Source organism: Heptranchias perlo, chromosome 30 (assembly GCF_035084215.1).
Source record: "Heptranchias perlo isolate sHepPer1 chromosome 30, sHepPer1.hap1, whole genome shotgun sequence".
Taxonomy (NCBI): Eukaryota; Metazoa; Chordata; class Chondrichthyes; order Hexanchiformes; family Hexanchidae; genus Heptranchias; species Heptranchias perlo.
The window spans coordinates 56,188-73,210 of record NC_090354.1 but is presented as its reverse complement, the minus strand read 5'-3'; the positions used below and the strand labels follow the sequence as shown (position 1 = coordinate 73,210).

Below are 17,023 nucleotides of genomic sequence, written 5' to 3'. Positions count from 1 at the left end.
CCGAATGGCCTACTCCTGCTCCTATTTTCTATATGGCTCGTGACAAATTATGTCTGATTACATTTCTGTGAAGCACCTTGGGACGTTTTATTACGTTAAAGGCGCTATATAAATGCAAGTTGTTGTTGGGTTGGGGTGTCAAATGAATTCTGACTAACACGTCACTTTACACAAGGTAAAAGTCTAAAAAATACATGAGCTTATAAGAAGCTCCCCCAATGGTTCAGCTGGTTAAGACACAGAATCTTACAGCACTAGGCCATTTGGCCCATCATGCCTGTGCCAGACTTATTAAAGTCTGTATGGACTTCAATCTTTGTCAAGTTAAACTTAAGTTATAAAGTGAGGTTTATTATAACAGACTAAATACAAAGACATTGACTGCAATGAATTGGAGATGTGTGAGCAATTCCATCACACACCAAACTCCGTACATCTGAACATTACATTTTTTCAAAGTGCTTTCCCCATTATTTTTATTGGATAATTATTTAGATAAAAAGAAAGCAATACATCATATGTTACAACAATTTAGGCAACATATGCCAGAAATGTCCTTACAACTGCTTAAACATAGTCACCAGAACTTCAGACGTGCAGCGTAAATCAGGGTTTCCGCCACATATCTGGCAAGGTTATGGGGAAATATATTTTCAACAACTAGAGCATTCGGGACAACTAATGCAAAAAGTCCCAAGGATTGAAAATGGCAAAAACAAGCAGTTTACCAAAGTTAAAATCAGATCATTAAAATCCTAACATTGGGAAATTAGGTTAAAGTCTTGTTTCTTATGGTTAATGGCATTGGCAGGTAGCTGATCAAGATTTTTTTTTAAAAGTATAGTCTTTGCTTCATAGGAGTAACTTGTACATATCTTTATATAGAATTTTGCAGACCAATTGAAGAGACTACTCCTCTTTAAAGTTAATCCAAACTAAACATGACTATATGTCAATGTTGAATGGATCATTAGTTAAATCTTTTTATTGTCTGGGGATAATATTTCAGGAACAACTTTTTTGCAATCTCAAAGGTATTTCCCACTGGTTTGTCTGGATATCTTATTTTGTTTACGATAAAATTTTGTTCCACTTGAAAGACTATTTGGTTAAAGTGGGCTTGATTGAACGGAACTCTCATCTTAAGACACTTAATAAGTGTTGACACGAAGAGATCCCAACGCTGTGCATAATAGTCATTAATCAAACCACCCCACTGCTTGTTGGCATAATCCAAAAGATTCCCACCTGGCCCCCAAAGAGTAATTTGACTACGAGCATTGAATTCATATAGGTCTGCTTCTTTTTCATTTGTTGCCAAGGACCTGGCTGTTTCTAGCCAGTGACCCAATAAAAAGTGTCTGTTACTGGACAAGAGTTTGTCAAGCTCAGGTAGTAGGTCATGAGATAAGGCATTTCCTGAAGTCTGCAGCCCCACAATGGAATAGTTTAAGAATGCATTCTTGAGGTCTTCATAAAATTCTGATACTAAGAGCTGAACAGACTGTCTTGTCACATCAACAAGGTCATATCTGAAGGTCTCACTAGGGAACAGATCAGAAACAGCTGCTTGCATCTGCCTCCATGCTTCATAAACATCACTTTTATTATACCATAATGAAATATCCAATTTCAAAGAAGGTCTGTGAACCAATGGACTTCTGTTGTGGTCTGGTCGATAGAACGTATTATTGTAGACACTTTGGAATAAGAGCAGCCATGCAGCTACAGCATGATCATTTTTCTTTCCATATCGTCTTTGTGCATACAACATAACCCACTCTGTAAGGTTTAAAGGCTCTCGGCGCCAGCCCATTTCATTCATTAGCTCATACACAACATCATTCTGTTCAATTCCTTCTGGTGTCAATCCTGTACCCACCATGGTAGAATTTGGAAAAGACCTAGCTTCAAAAGGCCCTTTATTGATAGTTTCCACTGTTCCATACATTCCTATGTTGTCACCAAAATTATGCAACATGCACCATATAAAAGGTTGTCCATAGAAAGACTCTGTGAAGGAATACGCTGGTCTACTGTCAGCAAATAAATCCAGAATAATCATCCTTCCCAACGGCACACCATGTAACAAGGCTTTGACCTGGGTTGGCTGCCAAAATGAAGGCTTGTTCACAAATAACCATCCTTGCATAAGCCAGATTGCCAAAGGGTCCACTGTGGGAAAAGAAATATATTCAAACAATGGAGTTTAATGATGCTGGTTAACAATGATACAGTTTTGTGAAGGAGTATTGATCATGCTGGTGATATATATAACATTTCAACAGTTTTAAATCTTTATCGAAATGGCTATTGCTTATATAATCAAAGGGGACTTAAATAAAAGTTTTTTTTTTGTTTATAGCCTGCATCACTGACAAGGTCCCATGAACAGACTGTAGAAGAGGTATCCAAGTATAAAACACCTGCAATTGCCTTTTACTTTGCCAGGACTTTATCTTCAAACCATCTCATTCTCCCTCTTTCTCTTTGCAAAATAAATTATCATCCAACATAATTAAACAACAACATGCATTTACATAGCACTCCTTTTTAGAGTGTAGAAAACATTCCAAAGCACTTCACAGAGGGGGAGGAGAAAAATCAGATAAATGGAACAATGCAATGGATAAGACATAGTGCAAGAGTTATCATTGAATCATACAGCACAGAAGAAGGCCATTTGTCCCATCATGCCTGGGCTGGATCTTTGAAAGAACAATCCAATTAGTCCCATTCCCCCAGCTCTTTCCCTATAGCCTTGCAATTTTTTCCCCTTCAAATATTTATCCAATTCCCTCTTGAAAGTTATTATTGAATCAGCTTCCATCACCCTTTCAGGCAATGCATTCCAGAACATAATAACTCGCTGCGTTGAAAAAAACTTATCTTCCATCTGGTTCTTTTGCTAAATTATCTTAAATCTATCCCCTCTGTTTACCGGCCCTTCTGCCAGTTTCTTCCTATTTACTCTATTAAAACCCCTCAGAATTTTGAACACTTCTATTAAATATCCCCTTAATCTTCTCCGCTCCATGGAGAACAATCCCAGCTTCTCCAGTCTCTCCACATAACTGAAATCCCTCATCCCTGATACCATTCTAGTAAATCTCCTCTGCACCTAGTGTGGTGCCCAGAAATGGACACATTGGGCCCGATTTTAGCACCCGCTATCGGGTGCGTTCTCGTTGGGGGGGCCTCAAAAATTGCGAAATCCAGCATCCCGACCGGATCCCGCCTCGATCCCGCCCACTTCCGGGTTCCCCGCTGACGCACCGGCGTGCAAGCGCGGCCCCCGCTGGTGGGAATCCCGCAGGCAATTAAAGCCAGCGGGATGCCACTTGAGAGTATTTATGTAGCTATTTCAGGTCATTGACTGACCTGATTAAGGGACTGTGAGAGATTTTGGATCAACATGGGACTGTTTCCCACACTGGGGGAAACACTCCCAGATCGAATGGATGTGTTGCAGCTGTCAGCCTGTGGCAGCTGCAAAGGTCCATTTGACAGTTGGGGGGGGGGGGGGGGGAGGGGAGACCCTCACCCATTGCAGGAGGCCACTCTGTCACTTGGGACAAAGTTTGGCCTCCACCACCCTCCTCCTGACGGTCAAAGTCACCAACCTGCACACTTACCCCGGGGTCCGGAGTCATGTACCTACCTTGCGGACCCCCTCAGATGTACATCTTGCGGATGGGGGCCGCCGTAGCTGCAGTCATGACCTCCTCGGAGAGCGAACAGCATCACCAGCCTCACCATCCACGCCGTCCACCTCTGACACGTGGAGCTCCACAACAGAGTGCTGTGACACATCCACCTGTACAGCAGGAGGGAGGGCTACCGCAGAGAGAGATGCGTCGCAGAGGGCACTACCCTCGCCACAGGGTCCACAGACCGAGGCTCAGCCTCCTGGACCTCTCTGAGCAGCAGTGCACACGGAGGCTCAGAGTCACTCGACATGTAGCCGTGGATATCTGCAGCCTCTTTCATGCCGAGCTGCTTCTGGCTGGCCCGTGCACCATCTTCCTACCTGTCGCTGTCAAAGTCACCACTGCCCTCCCGAACTTCTCCTCTGCGGCCTTCCAGGGTGCAACCGGGGACATCGCCGATGTCTCTCAGTCGTCTGCGCAGAAGAGCCCTGCAAATACACCTACACCCACTCTGCAGTGACACACTGGGTGGCATCAGTGGTGGGTCCTCATAGTGATACCCAGGAGCGGGCATTATTGCACAAACTGGACAGGATTGGCGAAGACATGGCAGTAGTGGTGCCAATATAATGTGTGATGTGAGTTGTTCTGAAATTCAATATAAGTAACAACCTTGACAAACCCTCAAACACCCTTGTGCATCCCCTTCATGCTCACGACACGTTTGCCTTACGTTGCCTACTGCACAAATGTGATGCATGCCCTGTGGCTGCAGCACAGGTGGTGGCAGGTTGAGTGAGGCTGGCCGTGAGAGAGATGCACAAGAGGATGAGTATGGGATAGAGCCATGAGATTGTATGAGGATTGGGTTGCGTGGTAGTGGCGGGGTGAGTACTGGCGAGGTGAGTAGGTGCAGGTAAGATGAGGATGGGGTTTGAGTGGTTATGAGGGGTGATGTGACAAAGTAGTGTTGGCAGTGCCGAAGGAGATGTGGGGTGGGGGCAGTGATGTGGCAGACGGAGTGTAGGGGAAAGACTACGTGTTCTCACTGTGGCTGACTTACTGAGGTCATTGGACCGCCTCCTGCACTGTGTGCAGGTGGGCGATATGTTGGTGGCGCAGGTGACCCCCTCTGCCACCTCGAGCCAGGCCTTCCTGGTGGCGGAGGCGGGCCGCTTCCTCCCACACGCCGGGTGGAAGATCTCTCTCCTCCCCCTCCTCCTCACCCCATGTATTGATACCCGGGGTGAGGCATCATTAAACTGGGAGCAGCCTTCCCCCTGGGCTGCTCCATGCAGTCATCTTTGCTACTGGTTGCAGCATCTGTCAGTGGAGGACTGCCCCTTTGAATGGAGCGCCTCCAGCTGACAGATCTTACTGCGCATGCGCAGCCCGCCCGACGCGCAGATCAGCAGCGGGGAACCCGGAGGAGCAGGTAAGTGAATCCAATTAGTGGGTTGCCTGCTGCGATCGCGCGGGAAACCCACTAATTTCACCGGGCGCGTTACCAATACGCCCGCTTGCCCATCCGCTGGGAACCCGCACCCCTGGTAAAATCGGACCCAATACTTCAGCTGAGGCCTAACCAGTGATTTATGAAGGTTTAGCGTAACTTCCATACTTTTGCACTCTATCCCTCTATTTATAAAGCCAAGGATCCCGTATGCTTTTTTAAAAAAAAACAGCCATATCAACTTGTCCTGCCACCTTCAAAGATTTGTGTACATATTCCCCCAGGTCTCTCTGTTCCTGCAACCCCTTTAAAATTGTACTATTCATTAAGTTTATATTGCCTCACCTCATTCTTCCTTCAAAAATGCATCACTTCATACTACTCTGCAATCAATTTCATTTGCCATGTGTCTGCCCATTTCAATTTATATTAATGACTTAGATGAAGGACCGAATGAAATGTATCCAAGTTTGCTGACAGTACAAAGCTAGATGTGAAAGTAAGCTGTGAGGAGGACACAAAGAGTCTGCAAAGGGATATACACATGTTAAGTGAGTGGGCAAGAAGGTGGCAGATGGAGTATAATGTGGGGAAATGTGAGGTTATTCACTTTGGTAGGAAGAATAGAAAAACAGAATATTTTTTTAAATGGTGAGAAACTATTAAATGTTGGTGTTCAGAGAGACTTGGGTGTCCTGGTACAAGAAGCACAAAAAGTTAGTATGTAGGTTCAGCAAGCAATTAGGAAAGCAAATGGTATGTTGGCCTTTATTGCAAGGGAGTTGGAGTACAAGAGCAAGGAAGTCTTACTACAGTTGTACAGGGCATTAGTGAGACCTCACCTGGAGTACTGCGTACAGTTTTGGTCTCCTTATCTAAGGAAGGATATACTTGCCTTAGAGGAGGTGCAACAAAGGTTCACTAGATTAATTCCTGGGATGAGAGGGTTGTCCTATGAAGATAGATTGAGTAGAATGGGCCTATACTCTCTGGAGTTTAGAAGAACGAGAGGTGATCTCATTGAAACATAAAAGATTCTAAGGGGGCTTGACAGGGTAGATGCTGAGAGATTGTTTCCCCTGGCTAGAGAGTCTAGAACTAGAGGGCATAATCGCAGGATAAGGGGCCAGTAGTTCAAGACTGAGATGAGGAGGAATTTCTTCATGCATTTCTCTACCCCAGAGGGCTGTGGCTGCTGAGTCATTGAATATATTCAAGGCTGAGATGGATAGATTTTTGGACTCCAGGGGAATCAAGGGATATGGGGATCGGGCAGGAAAGTGGAGTTGAGGTCAAAGATCAGCCATGATCTTATCGAATAGCGGAGCAGGCTCGAGGGGCCGTATGGCCTACTCATGCTCCTATTTCTTATGTTCAGTAGTGAGATGACGAAAAGATGGGTCAAATTGGTCAATTGGAAAGGTTGAAGAATGGAATTCTGGGAATACAGCAGAGGTGGTTGAAGGCTGTTCCACCAATGTACAGAGATGCACAAAAGGCCTGAGTCAGATGGCTGAAGGGTACAGGAGGGGACATAACACTGGAGAAGGCAACAGAGATAAGATAAGAACAATCCATAGAATGATTTGAAGATGAGGACAAAGTATGCTGGAGGACATAGCTCAAAAGTAGGTCAGAGAGGAGGGTGTTAGGTCAGCAGAACATACTGCAAAACAGGATATGGGCAGCTAAATTGTAAGTAAGTTGGAGTTTATGAAGGTGGAGGATAGGACATTGGAAATATTGATCCAAGAGGTGACAAAAAGATTATCTGACACCCCCACCCCACCCCCCACTACTGGTTTCTATGTAGAAAGCCATCGTCCACACTGGAATTGGCAGTCTTGCATAGTCATGTTAAGGGACCATAGGGACTGGTTGGATGTGCAAGGATCAGGTTGATGGCTACATTTACCACCAAAAAGGCAATACTGATGATAGTGATGCTATCTACTTCTGACCTTTAGCAAGGAGCATTAGGCTATGCGCCACAAAATTATATTCATTTTGTAAAAATACGATTACACCTTCTATTTGGTGGTACAATCAATCATTTCTTGGATATCAGTCTCCAAATATCAATTGTTTTCTCATAAGACCATCCCCTTTCCCATAAGGGGGAGGAGGGTCAAACAGGGACATCTGACACTGGATACAGGATTTCAACAGCATCTCCGGAATTCTACAGATGTGAATTTTTAGCAGATCATGTTGAATCCTTAATACATGTAAAGTTCAAATAGAAAAATCTTGCATCAAAAGTTGGACTCTTGCTCGAGTTATCATAGAATCATTGAATTTTACAGAGGGAGGCCATTCAGCTGTTTGTGTCTGTGCCAGCTCACTGAAAGAGCTAGTCACTTGGTCCAATTCCCTAGCCCTTTCGCCATACCCTTCAAAAAAATTTTATACAAATATTTATTCACTTCCCTTTCAAAGGGGTATTCTATTCCAACAATGTTTCTGATGGGAAATTACAGGTCCTAACAACCCTCCGTGTAAAAACATTTCACACTACTCATTGGCCACATGGTGATCATTGGTCATTATGACATCTTCCTCGAATGTCTGACAGTGATAATTTCTGTGTATAGAATCATAGAATGGTTACAGCACAGGAGGCCATTCCGCCCATCAAGCCCATGCTGGCTCTATGTAAAAGCAATTCAGTTAGCCCCATTCCCCCGCTCCTTCCCTGTAGCCCTACAAATTTTTTTCCTTCGAGAATTCAATTCCTTTTTGAAAGCCACGATTGAGTCAGCGCATTCCAGATCATAACTACTCGCTGCGATAAAAGTTTTTCCTCATGTCATTTTTGTTTCTTTGCTAATCACCTTAAATCTGTGTCCTCTGGTTCTCGACCCTTCTACCAATGGGAACAGTTTCTCTTTATTTACTTTATCTAAACCCTTCATGATTTTGAACACTTCTATCAAATTTCCTCTTAACCTTCTCTGTCTAAGGTGAACAACCCCAGCTTCTCCAGTCTATCCACGTAACTAATGTCCCTCATCCCTGGAACCAATCTAGTAAATCTTTTCTGCACCCTCTCTAAGGCCTTCACATCCTTCCTAAAGTGTGGTGCCCAGAATTGGACACAATATTCCAGTTGTGGCCGAACCAGTGTTTGATAAAGTTTCAACATAACTTCCTTGCTTTTGTACTCTATGCTTCTATATATAAAGCCCAGGAACCCGTAAGCTTTTTTTTTAAAAAGGCTGCTTTCTCAACCTGTCCTGCCACCTTCAAAGATTTGCACACATATACCCACAGGTTTCTCTTTTCCTGCACCCTCTTTAGAATTGTACCATTTAGTTTATATTGCCTCTCCTCATTCTTCCTGCCAAAATGTATCCCTTCGCGATTCTCTGTGTAAAATTTCATCCACCATGTGTCCGCCTGTTCCACCAGCCTGTCTATGTCCTCTTGAAGTCTATACTATCCACCTCACTCTTTACTACACTTCCAAGTTTTGTGTACACCCAAGTCCAAGTCATTAATATATATCAAAGAAAGAAGTGGTCCTTGTACTGACCCCTGGGGAACACCATTGTACACCTTCCTCCAGTCCGAAAAACAACCGTTCACCACTACTCTCTGTTTCCTGTCACTTAGCCAATTTCGTATCTATGCTGCCACTGCCCCTTTTATTCTGTGGGCTTCAATTTTGCTGACAAGCCTATTATGTCGCACTTTATCAAACGCCGTTTGAAAGACCATATACACATCAACCGCACTGCCCTCATCAACCTTCTGTTACCTCATCAAAAAACCCAATCAAGGTAGTTAAACACGATTTGCCTTTAACAAATCCGTGCTGGCTTTCCTTAATTAATCCACACTTGTCCAAGTGACAATTAATTTTGTCCCGGATTATCATTTCTAAAAACTTCCCCACCATCGAGGTTAAACTGACTGGCCTGCAAGTTGCCGGGTTTATCCTAACATTCTTTTTTGAAAAAAGGTGTAATATTTGCAATTCTCCGGTCCTCTGACCCCACCCCCTTATTTAAGGAGGATTGGAAGAATACGTCCAGTACCTCTGCAATTTCCGCCCTGGATGCATCCCATCCGGATCGGATGACTTATCTAGTTTAAGTAAAGCCAGCCTTTCTAGCACCTCCTTTTTATCAATTTTTAGCCCATCCAATATCTCAACTACCTGCTCTTTTATTGTGACTTTGGCAGCATTTTCTTCCTTGGTAAAGACAAATGCAAAGTACTCATTTAGTACCTCAGCCATGCCCTCTGCCTCCATGCATAGATCTCCTTTTTGGTCCCATTTAGGCCCCACCACCCCTCTTACTACCTATTTACTATATATATTTTCCAAAATTCCCTAGATTCTGGAAAGGTCCCATCAGATTGGAAAATAGCGAATGTAACTCCTCTATTCAAGAAAGGAGGGAGACAGATAGCAGGAAACTACAGGCCAGTTAGGTAAACATCTGTCATAGGGAAAATGCTAGAATCTATTATTAAGGAGGCTATAGCAGGGCACTTAGAAAATCTCAATGCAATCAGGCAGAGTCAACACGGCTTTGTGAAAGGGAAATCGTGTTTGACTAATTTATTAGAGTTCTTTGAGGCAGTAACAAGCAACGTAGATAAAAAGGATCCTGTGGATGTGGTGCACTTGGATTTCCAGAAGGCTTTTGAGAAGGTACCACAACAAAGGCTACTACACAAAACAAGAGCTCATGGTGTAGGGGGTAACATATTACCATGGATAAAGGATTGGTTAGCTAACAGGAAAGATATAGTAGGCATAAATGGGTCATTTTCAGGTTGGCAAGATATAACAAGTGGAGTGCCACAGGGATCAGTGCTTGGGCCTAAACTATTTACAATCGATATCAATGACTTGGATGAAGGAACCGAATGTATGGTTGCTAAATTTGCTGATGACACAAAGGTAGGTAGGAAAGTAAGTTGTGAAGAGGACATAAGGGGCTCGATATTAGCACCCGCTATCGGGTGCGTTCCTGACGGGGTGGGGGGCTTCGAAAATCGGGGAATCCCAGAGCGGGTCGGGAGCCCGGCTCTAACCCGCCCACTTCCGGGTTTCCCACAGACGCGCTGATGTGTGCACGCAGCCCCGCATGTTGTGACACATCCACCTGCACAGAAGGAGGGAGGGCAATCGCATAGAGAGATGCGTCGCAGAGGGCACTACCCTCGCCACAGGTTCCACAGACCAAGGCTCAGCTTCCTGGACCTCTCTGAGCAGCAGTGCACACGGAGGCTCAGAGTCACTCGACATGTAGTCATGGACATCTGCAGCCTCCTTCATGCCGAGCTGCTCCCGGCTGGCCCGAGCACCATCTTCTTACTTGTCGCTGTCAAAGTCACCACTGCCCTCAACAACTTCTCCTCCGCATCCTTCCAGGGTGCCACCGGGGACATCGCTGCGTCTCTCAGTCGTCTGCACAAAAGAGCCCTGCAAATACACCTACACCCATTCTGCAGTGACACAATGGGTGCCATCAGGTGTGGGTCTTCATTGTGATCCTCAGGAAAGGGCATTATTGCACAAACCAGACAAGATTCGCAAAGACGTGGCAGTAGTGGTGCCAATATTATGTGATGTGAGTTGCTCAGAAATTAAATATAAGTAAAAACCATGACAAACCCTCAAACACCCTTGTGCATCCCCTTCATGCTCACGACACATTTGCCTTACGCTGCCTACTGCACATATGTGATGCATGCCCTGTGGCTGCAGCACAGGTAGTGGCAGGTTGAGTGAGGCTGACCGTGAAAGAGATGCATGAGAGGGTGAGTATGAGATAGAGCCATGAGATTGTATGAGGATTGGGTTGAGTGGTAGTGGCGGGATGAGTACTGGCGAGGTGAGTAAGTGCAGGTAAGATGAGGATGAGGTTTGAGTGGGTGTGAGGAGTGATGTGATAGAGTAGTGTTGGCAGTGCAGAAGGAGGTGTGGGGTGGGGGCGGTGATGTGGCAGACGGAGTGTAGGGGAATGAGTAAGTGTACTCACTTTGGCTGACCTACTGAGGTCATTGGAGCGCCTCCTGCACTGTATGCAGGTGGGCGATATGTTGGTGGTGCAGGTGACCTTCTCTGCCACCTTGAGCCAAGCCTTCTTGGTGGCAGAGGCAGGCCGCTTCCTCCTGCCCGCCGGGTGGAAGATCTCTGTCCTCCCCCTCCTCCTCACCCCATCCAATGATACCTGGAGGCATCATTAACCTGGGAGCAGCCTTCCCCCTGGGCTGCTCCATGCTGTAATTTTTCCTATTTCTTGCAGCATCAGTCAGTGGAGGACTGCCCCTTTAAATAGAGCTCCTCCAACTGACAGACCTTACTGCGCATGCGCAGTCCGCCCAACGCGCAGCTCAGCAGCGGGGAACCCGGAAGACCAGGTAAGTGGATCCAATCAGCCTGCAATTGCGCGCGGGGCAGACTGATTTCACCGGGCGCGTCACCCACGCGCCCAATAGACCCCCCCCCCCCACCGCCGCGAACCCGCCACCCTGGTAATATTGAGCCCAAGGAGTCTGCAAAGGGATATAGATAGGTTAAATTAGTGGGCCAAAATTTGGCAGAAGGAGTATAATGTGGGAAAATGTGAACTTGTCCACTTTGGCAAGAGGAATAGAAAAGCAGTATATTATTTAAATGGAGAGAGATTGCAGAACTATGAGGTACAGAGGGATCTGGGTGTCCTAGTACATGAATCACAAAAAGTTAGTATGCAGGTACAGCAAGTGATTAGGAAGGCAAATGGAATGTTGTCATTTATTGCAAGAGGAATGGAATGTAAAAGTCGAGATGTTTTGCTCCAGTTGTACAGGGCATTGGTGAGACCACATCTAGAATACTGTGTGCAGTTTTGGACTCCTTATTTAAGAAAGGACATAATTGCTTTAGAGGTGGTTCAGAGAAGGATCACTCAACTGATTCCCAGGATAAGGGGGTTATTATATGAGGAAAGGTTGGACAAGTTGGGCCTGTGTACACTGGAGTTTAGAAGAATGAGAGGTGATCTTATTGAAACATATAAGATCCTGAGGGGACTAGAAGGGGTAGATGCTGAGAGGATGTTTCCCCTTGTGGGAGAGACTAGAACTAGGGGCCATGGTTTAAAAATAAGGGGTCTCCCATTTAAGACAGAGATGAGGAGAATTTTTTTCTCAGAGGGTCATGAGTCTGTGGAACTCCCTTCCCCAGAGAGCGGTGGAGGCAGGGTCATTGAATATTTTTAAGGCTGAGTTAGATAGATTCCTGATGAACAAGGGAGTCAAAGGTTATAATACGTAGACGGGAAAGTAAGGTTGAAGTCACAATCAGATCAGCCATGATCTTATCAAATGGCAGAACAGGCTCGAGGGGCCGAATGGCCTACTCCTGCTCTTAATTTCATATGTTTGTATATGCCTATAGAAGACTTTTGAATTCCCTTTTATGTTAGCCATCTGTCTATTCTCATACTCTCTCTTTTCCCTTCTTATTTCTTTTTTCACTTCTCCTCTGTATTTTCTATATTCAGCCTGATTGCCCTACCTTTGCTCCTCGTGGGAACGTACCACACTGTACCCAAACCATCTCCTCTTTAAAGGGTGCCCATTGTTCGACTATAGTTTTGCCTGCCAATCTTTGACTCCAATTTACCCAGGCCAGATCCATTCTCAACCCACTGAAATTGGCCCTCCTCCAATTAAGCATATTTACTCTAGATTGCTCCTTGTCCTTTTCCATAACTAATCTAAATCATATGATACTATGATCACTGTTCCCTAAATGTTCCCCCACTGTCACTTGCTCTACTTGACTCACTTCATTCCCCAGAACTAGCTACAGCAATGCCTCCTTCCTCGTTGGGTCAGAGTCATATTAATCAAGAAAATTCTCCTGAACATATCCCCCCCTTTGCCCCTTACATTATTACTATCCCAGTCTATATTAGGATAGTTGAAGTCCCCCATTATCACTACTCTATAGTTCTTGCACCTCTCTAATTTCCCAGCAGATTTGCTCCTCTATATCCTTCCCACTAGTTGGTGAGCTATAGAATACACCCAGTAGTGTAATAGCACCTCTGTTTTTTCTTAACTCTAACCAAATAGATTCTATCCTTGACCCCTCAAGGACATCCTCTCTGTCCTGCACTGCAATATTCTTCTTAATTAATACTGCCACACCTCCTCCTTTTTTTCCCTTCTCTATCTTTCCTGAACGTCTTATATCCAGGAATATTTAGTACCCAATCCTGCCCTTTTTTTGAGCCAGGTCTCCGTTATCACCATCATACAGTCACTGACTTTACAGCTAAAAGGAGGAATGTTTGTTCGTGATGATGTACTTATAACATCCATACTGTACAAAATCCCACTCCAACTCACATAATGAATAGCTTAAAAAAGAACCTTTAGAAAGAAAAAAAGACTTGCATTTATATAGCAGCTTTCATGACCTCAGGACGTCCCAAAGCGCTTTACAGTCAATGAAGTATTTTTGTGCAATGTAGTCACAATGTAGTTGTAATGTAGAAAACGCAGCAGCCAATTTGCGCACAACAAGCTCCCACAAACTGCAATGTGATAATGACCAGATAATCTGTTCTAGTGATGTTGGTTGAAGGATAAATATTGGCCAGGACACTGGGCAGAACTCCCCTGCTCTTCTTCGAAATAGTGCCGTGGGATCTTTTACATCCATCTGAAAGGGTAGACGGGGCCTCGGTTTTAACGTCTCATCTGAAAGACGGCAGCTCCGACAGTGCAGCACTCCCCTCAGTACTGCACTGGAGTATCAGCCTGGATTTTGTGCTCAAGTCCCTGGAGTGGGTCTTGAACCCACGACCTTCTTTTTTTCTTTTGTTCGTGGGATGTGGGCGTCGCTGGCAAGGCCAGCATTTATTGCCCATCCCTAATTACCCTTGAGAAGGTGGTGGTGAGCCGCCTCTTGAGCCGCTGCAGTCCGTGTGGACTCAGAGGCAAGAGTGCTACCCACTGAGACACTGCTGACAGTTATGTTTATTGAAGTGAATGAATGATGTCATTATTCACAAAGTGGTTGGAATAAAGCAAAGGTGTGTCATTTATTTTATTATACTCATGTACTTTTTGAATCAGAAGCAAAAGTATAAGCACAGGTACCGTTTCTAGTCGGGACATTCTGGCTTTGGATATGGTACAGGAGCGGGGAATTAAGTTCATACCAGGGTTCGGGAACCTGAGCTACAAATCTGAACCTGAGGAAGTTGGGAATGTTTATACCGCAGAAAAGGCTCAGGCAAAACTTCATTGAAGTTTTGAAGATTAAGAGCTGCAGCTAAATTGAACCCAAATAAATTGTTCAACATAAAGACAAATTCTAACTAGGAGGCATAGACTAAAGTTCAGAACAGGGAAGGTGAGCACACATTTTAGACTTAATTTCCAGGATCCTCTGCCTTCCCTCCTCTAATTTCTGGGCATACCTTGGGTGGCTGGGGACAGGACATGGGACACCCAATGTCTTCAGCTCCGCCCATTTTCTTCTCCCTTGGATTTTCTGCCAGATGACATACAATACATCACCCCATATATAACATTTGACTCATTAGCAATACCGGATGCAAGGGATACCGTTTTTATCCCTGCTGTTCAGTGTTGCTATGGTGATGGGGGCAGGAATTTAACTCATAGATTGATCAATTGCACAGGCCACAGTGCCAAAAATAAAAATGTTTTTTTTTATTACACTTACACTAGCAGCTGATGTCACTGGCATTGCTACAATGCAACATTGGCCAACGTCAGTGTATGTGTGGAATAAAATACCCAGGGAGACAGTGGAGATGAATTGTTTTGGTCAATTCAGTAGGTGCTAGGTAGTTTTTGACAAAGATGTGATTGAAGAATTTAAGAGATTAGAAAATGGTACTTTTTGAACTTTGGGATCAGCCAGATGGTCTTTTCTGGTCCTGTATATACACTGATTGAAGCAGTAGCTTTTAATAGAAGAAATGGGTACAAATGCCTTAAGGTCCAGTCTATAAATGTAAATCTTTTTCAGGTCTTGGCAGAAAAAATCTTAAATATATATCAAGAAGGGAAAGCTAGTTGAATAATGCCTTCAGTTTGTATTGAAAAAGATTCTGAAGATATTGTTTTGAGAACATTACCTTGTATCATCGATTTGAAGACTGCATTGCTGGCAGAGGATAAATATTTAGGGTCGGAGGAGCTAGGGCTCATTTCATTGAATGTATCTGCATTGTAAATATGGTTAGTATCAAATTCTTTAATTAGTTCCAACAGAAACATCTTGCCTATATGCTGAAAGAGGGGAGTCTCAGAATCCAGCAGATAGGAACAAGAATAAGAACAATTCAAATGTCCCCAGCTCCCTAGCCTTGTGATGTTTTCTTTAGGGAACAATCTGAAAAATAAAAATCATTGTTTAAAAAAAAATAAGCTTGTACTGAAGCATAGACATTTTGGGGTAAATTTTTGTCTTCCCCACCTGGACAGTGGTTTGGCAGCGCAGATTGCACCCCCCCAACCCCCGTTGTACAACCCACCCGATTTTCATTCCATTGATTACAATGGACAGACGATCTGCTGCACTGGATTACCACTGGGCACCAAAATGAAAATTCACCCCTTTAAATCTATGAAGCAAATATCATGAGAATCAAAGAGGTTTACAGCACAGAAGTAGGCCTTGTGGCCCATTGTGTCTGTGCTGGCGCTTTGCTAGAACAATCCAGAATTAATCCCACTGCCCCTTCTCTCCCCATAGCTTGGCATCATCCTCTGCTTCAAATATTTATCCACTTTTTCTCTTACTGGGTGCAGTAGTCTCTGCCTCAAATAATTTATGTGGCAACTCATTCCATAGTCCAACAACTTGCTGCATAAAGTTCTCCTAATCTCTCTCTTCGCTCTCAGTGATAATTTTAAATTGATAACCCATTATCATTGATGACCCAATCAGAAGATCCCTATTCACCCTATCAAGACACTTTGTAATTTTAAAAACCTCTTAAATTTCCTCTGAGCTACCTCTGCTCCAGTGGAAACAATCCCAATGTCTCGAGCCTCTCTTCATATCTGTAACTTTCTATCCCTGGCATCATCCTGGTAAATTTACATTGTACGGATTCTATGGCTTCAATGCCTTTTCTACAATGGGGCCCAAAACTGTACACAGAATCTAACTGTGGCCTAATCATTGCCTTGTAAAAAATTATCATTGTCTCTTTACTCTTGTATTCAATGCCTCTATTTATAAAACTAATTTCTATTGCCTTTTAAGGCTTTATCCACCTGCACTTGTACTTGTACTTGAATTTTCAGGAATTATGCATTTGGCCACCGAGGTATCTTTATTCTTTCAAACCCATCAGCATATTTCCATTAACTATGTAGTACCATTCCTTATATTTTGTCCCAAAATATGTTACCTCACCCATCTCCACATTAAATTGCATTTCCTACTTGTCAGCCCATTCTGCTAATCTGTCTATGTCCTCCTGACATTTTTGTATTTTTAACAGTCCTCCTTTCTGTTTGTCAAACCCCTTATTTTTGTGTCATCAGCAACTTTCATCTATGTATACCAAATGCAAAAGAGAATCCAGCACTGGCCTCTGTGTTACTCCATTTCTAACCCTTCTTCAATCTAATCAACATTAATTAACCTAATCCCTTGTTTTCTGCCGGTTAACCAACTTTCTATCCGTGCTGCTACATTTCCTCTTATACCATAAGCCAGTTTCTTTGTAACAAGCCTTCTGTGATGCTCATCAAATGCCTTCTGAAAATCCATATACACCACATTTACTGCATTCCCTTTACCTATTCCAGTCACTTCAAAAACTTCAATTAAATTTGTCCAACATGACTTGCCTTTAACAAATCTATGCTGCTTGCCCTTGATTAACCCATGCATTTCTAAATGCTCACTCACTTT

General features: G+C 43.9%; 1 protein-coding gene across 2 annotated transcripts in view; it reads right to left on the bottom strand.

The window, feature by feature from the left end:
* Positions 1-330: 330 nt before the first annotated feature.
* Positions 331-17,023, bottom strand: part of naglu (N-acetylglucosaminidase, alpha) — a 43,844-nt gene continuing 27,151 nt past the window's right edge. For both annotated transcript variants that reach the window (XM_067969282.1, XM_067969283.1), the window contains 2 exons: positions 15,231-15,487; positions 331-2,175 (listed from right to left, as the gene is read on the bottom strand). In XM_067969282.1, the coding sequence (XP_067825383.1) occupies positions 971-2,175; positions 15,231-15,487 (1,462 nt within the window). In that variant the 3' untranslated portion in view covers positions 331-970. The remainder of the gene's footprint in view (positions 2,176-15,230; positions 15,488-17,023) is intronic.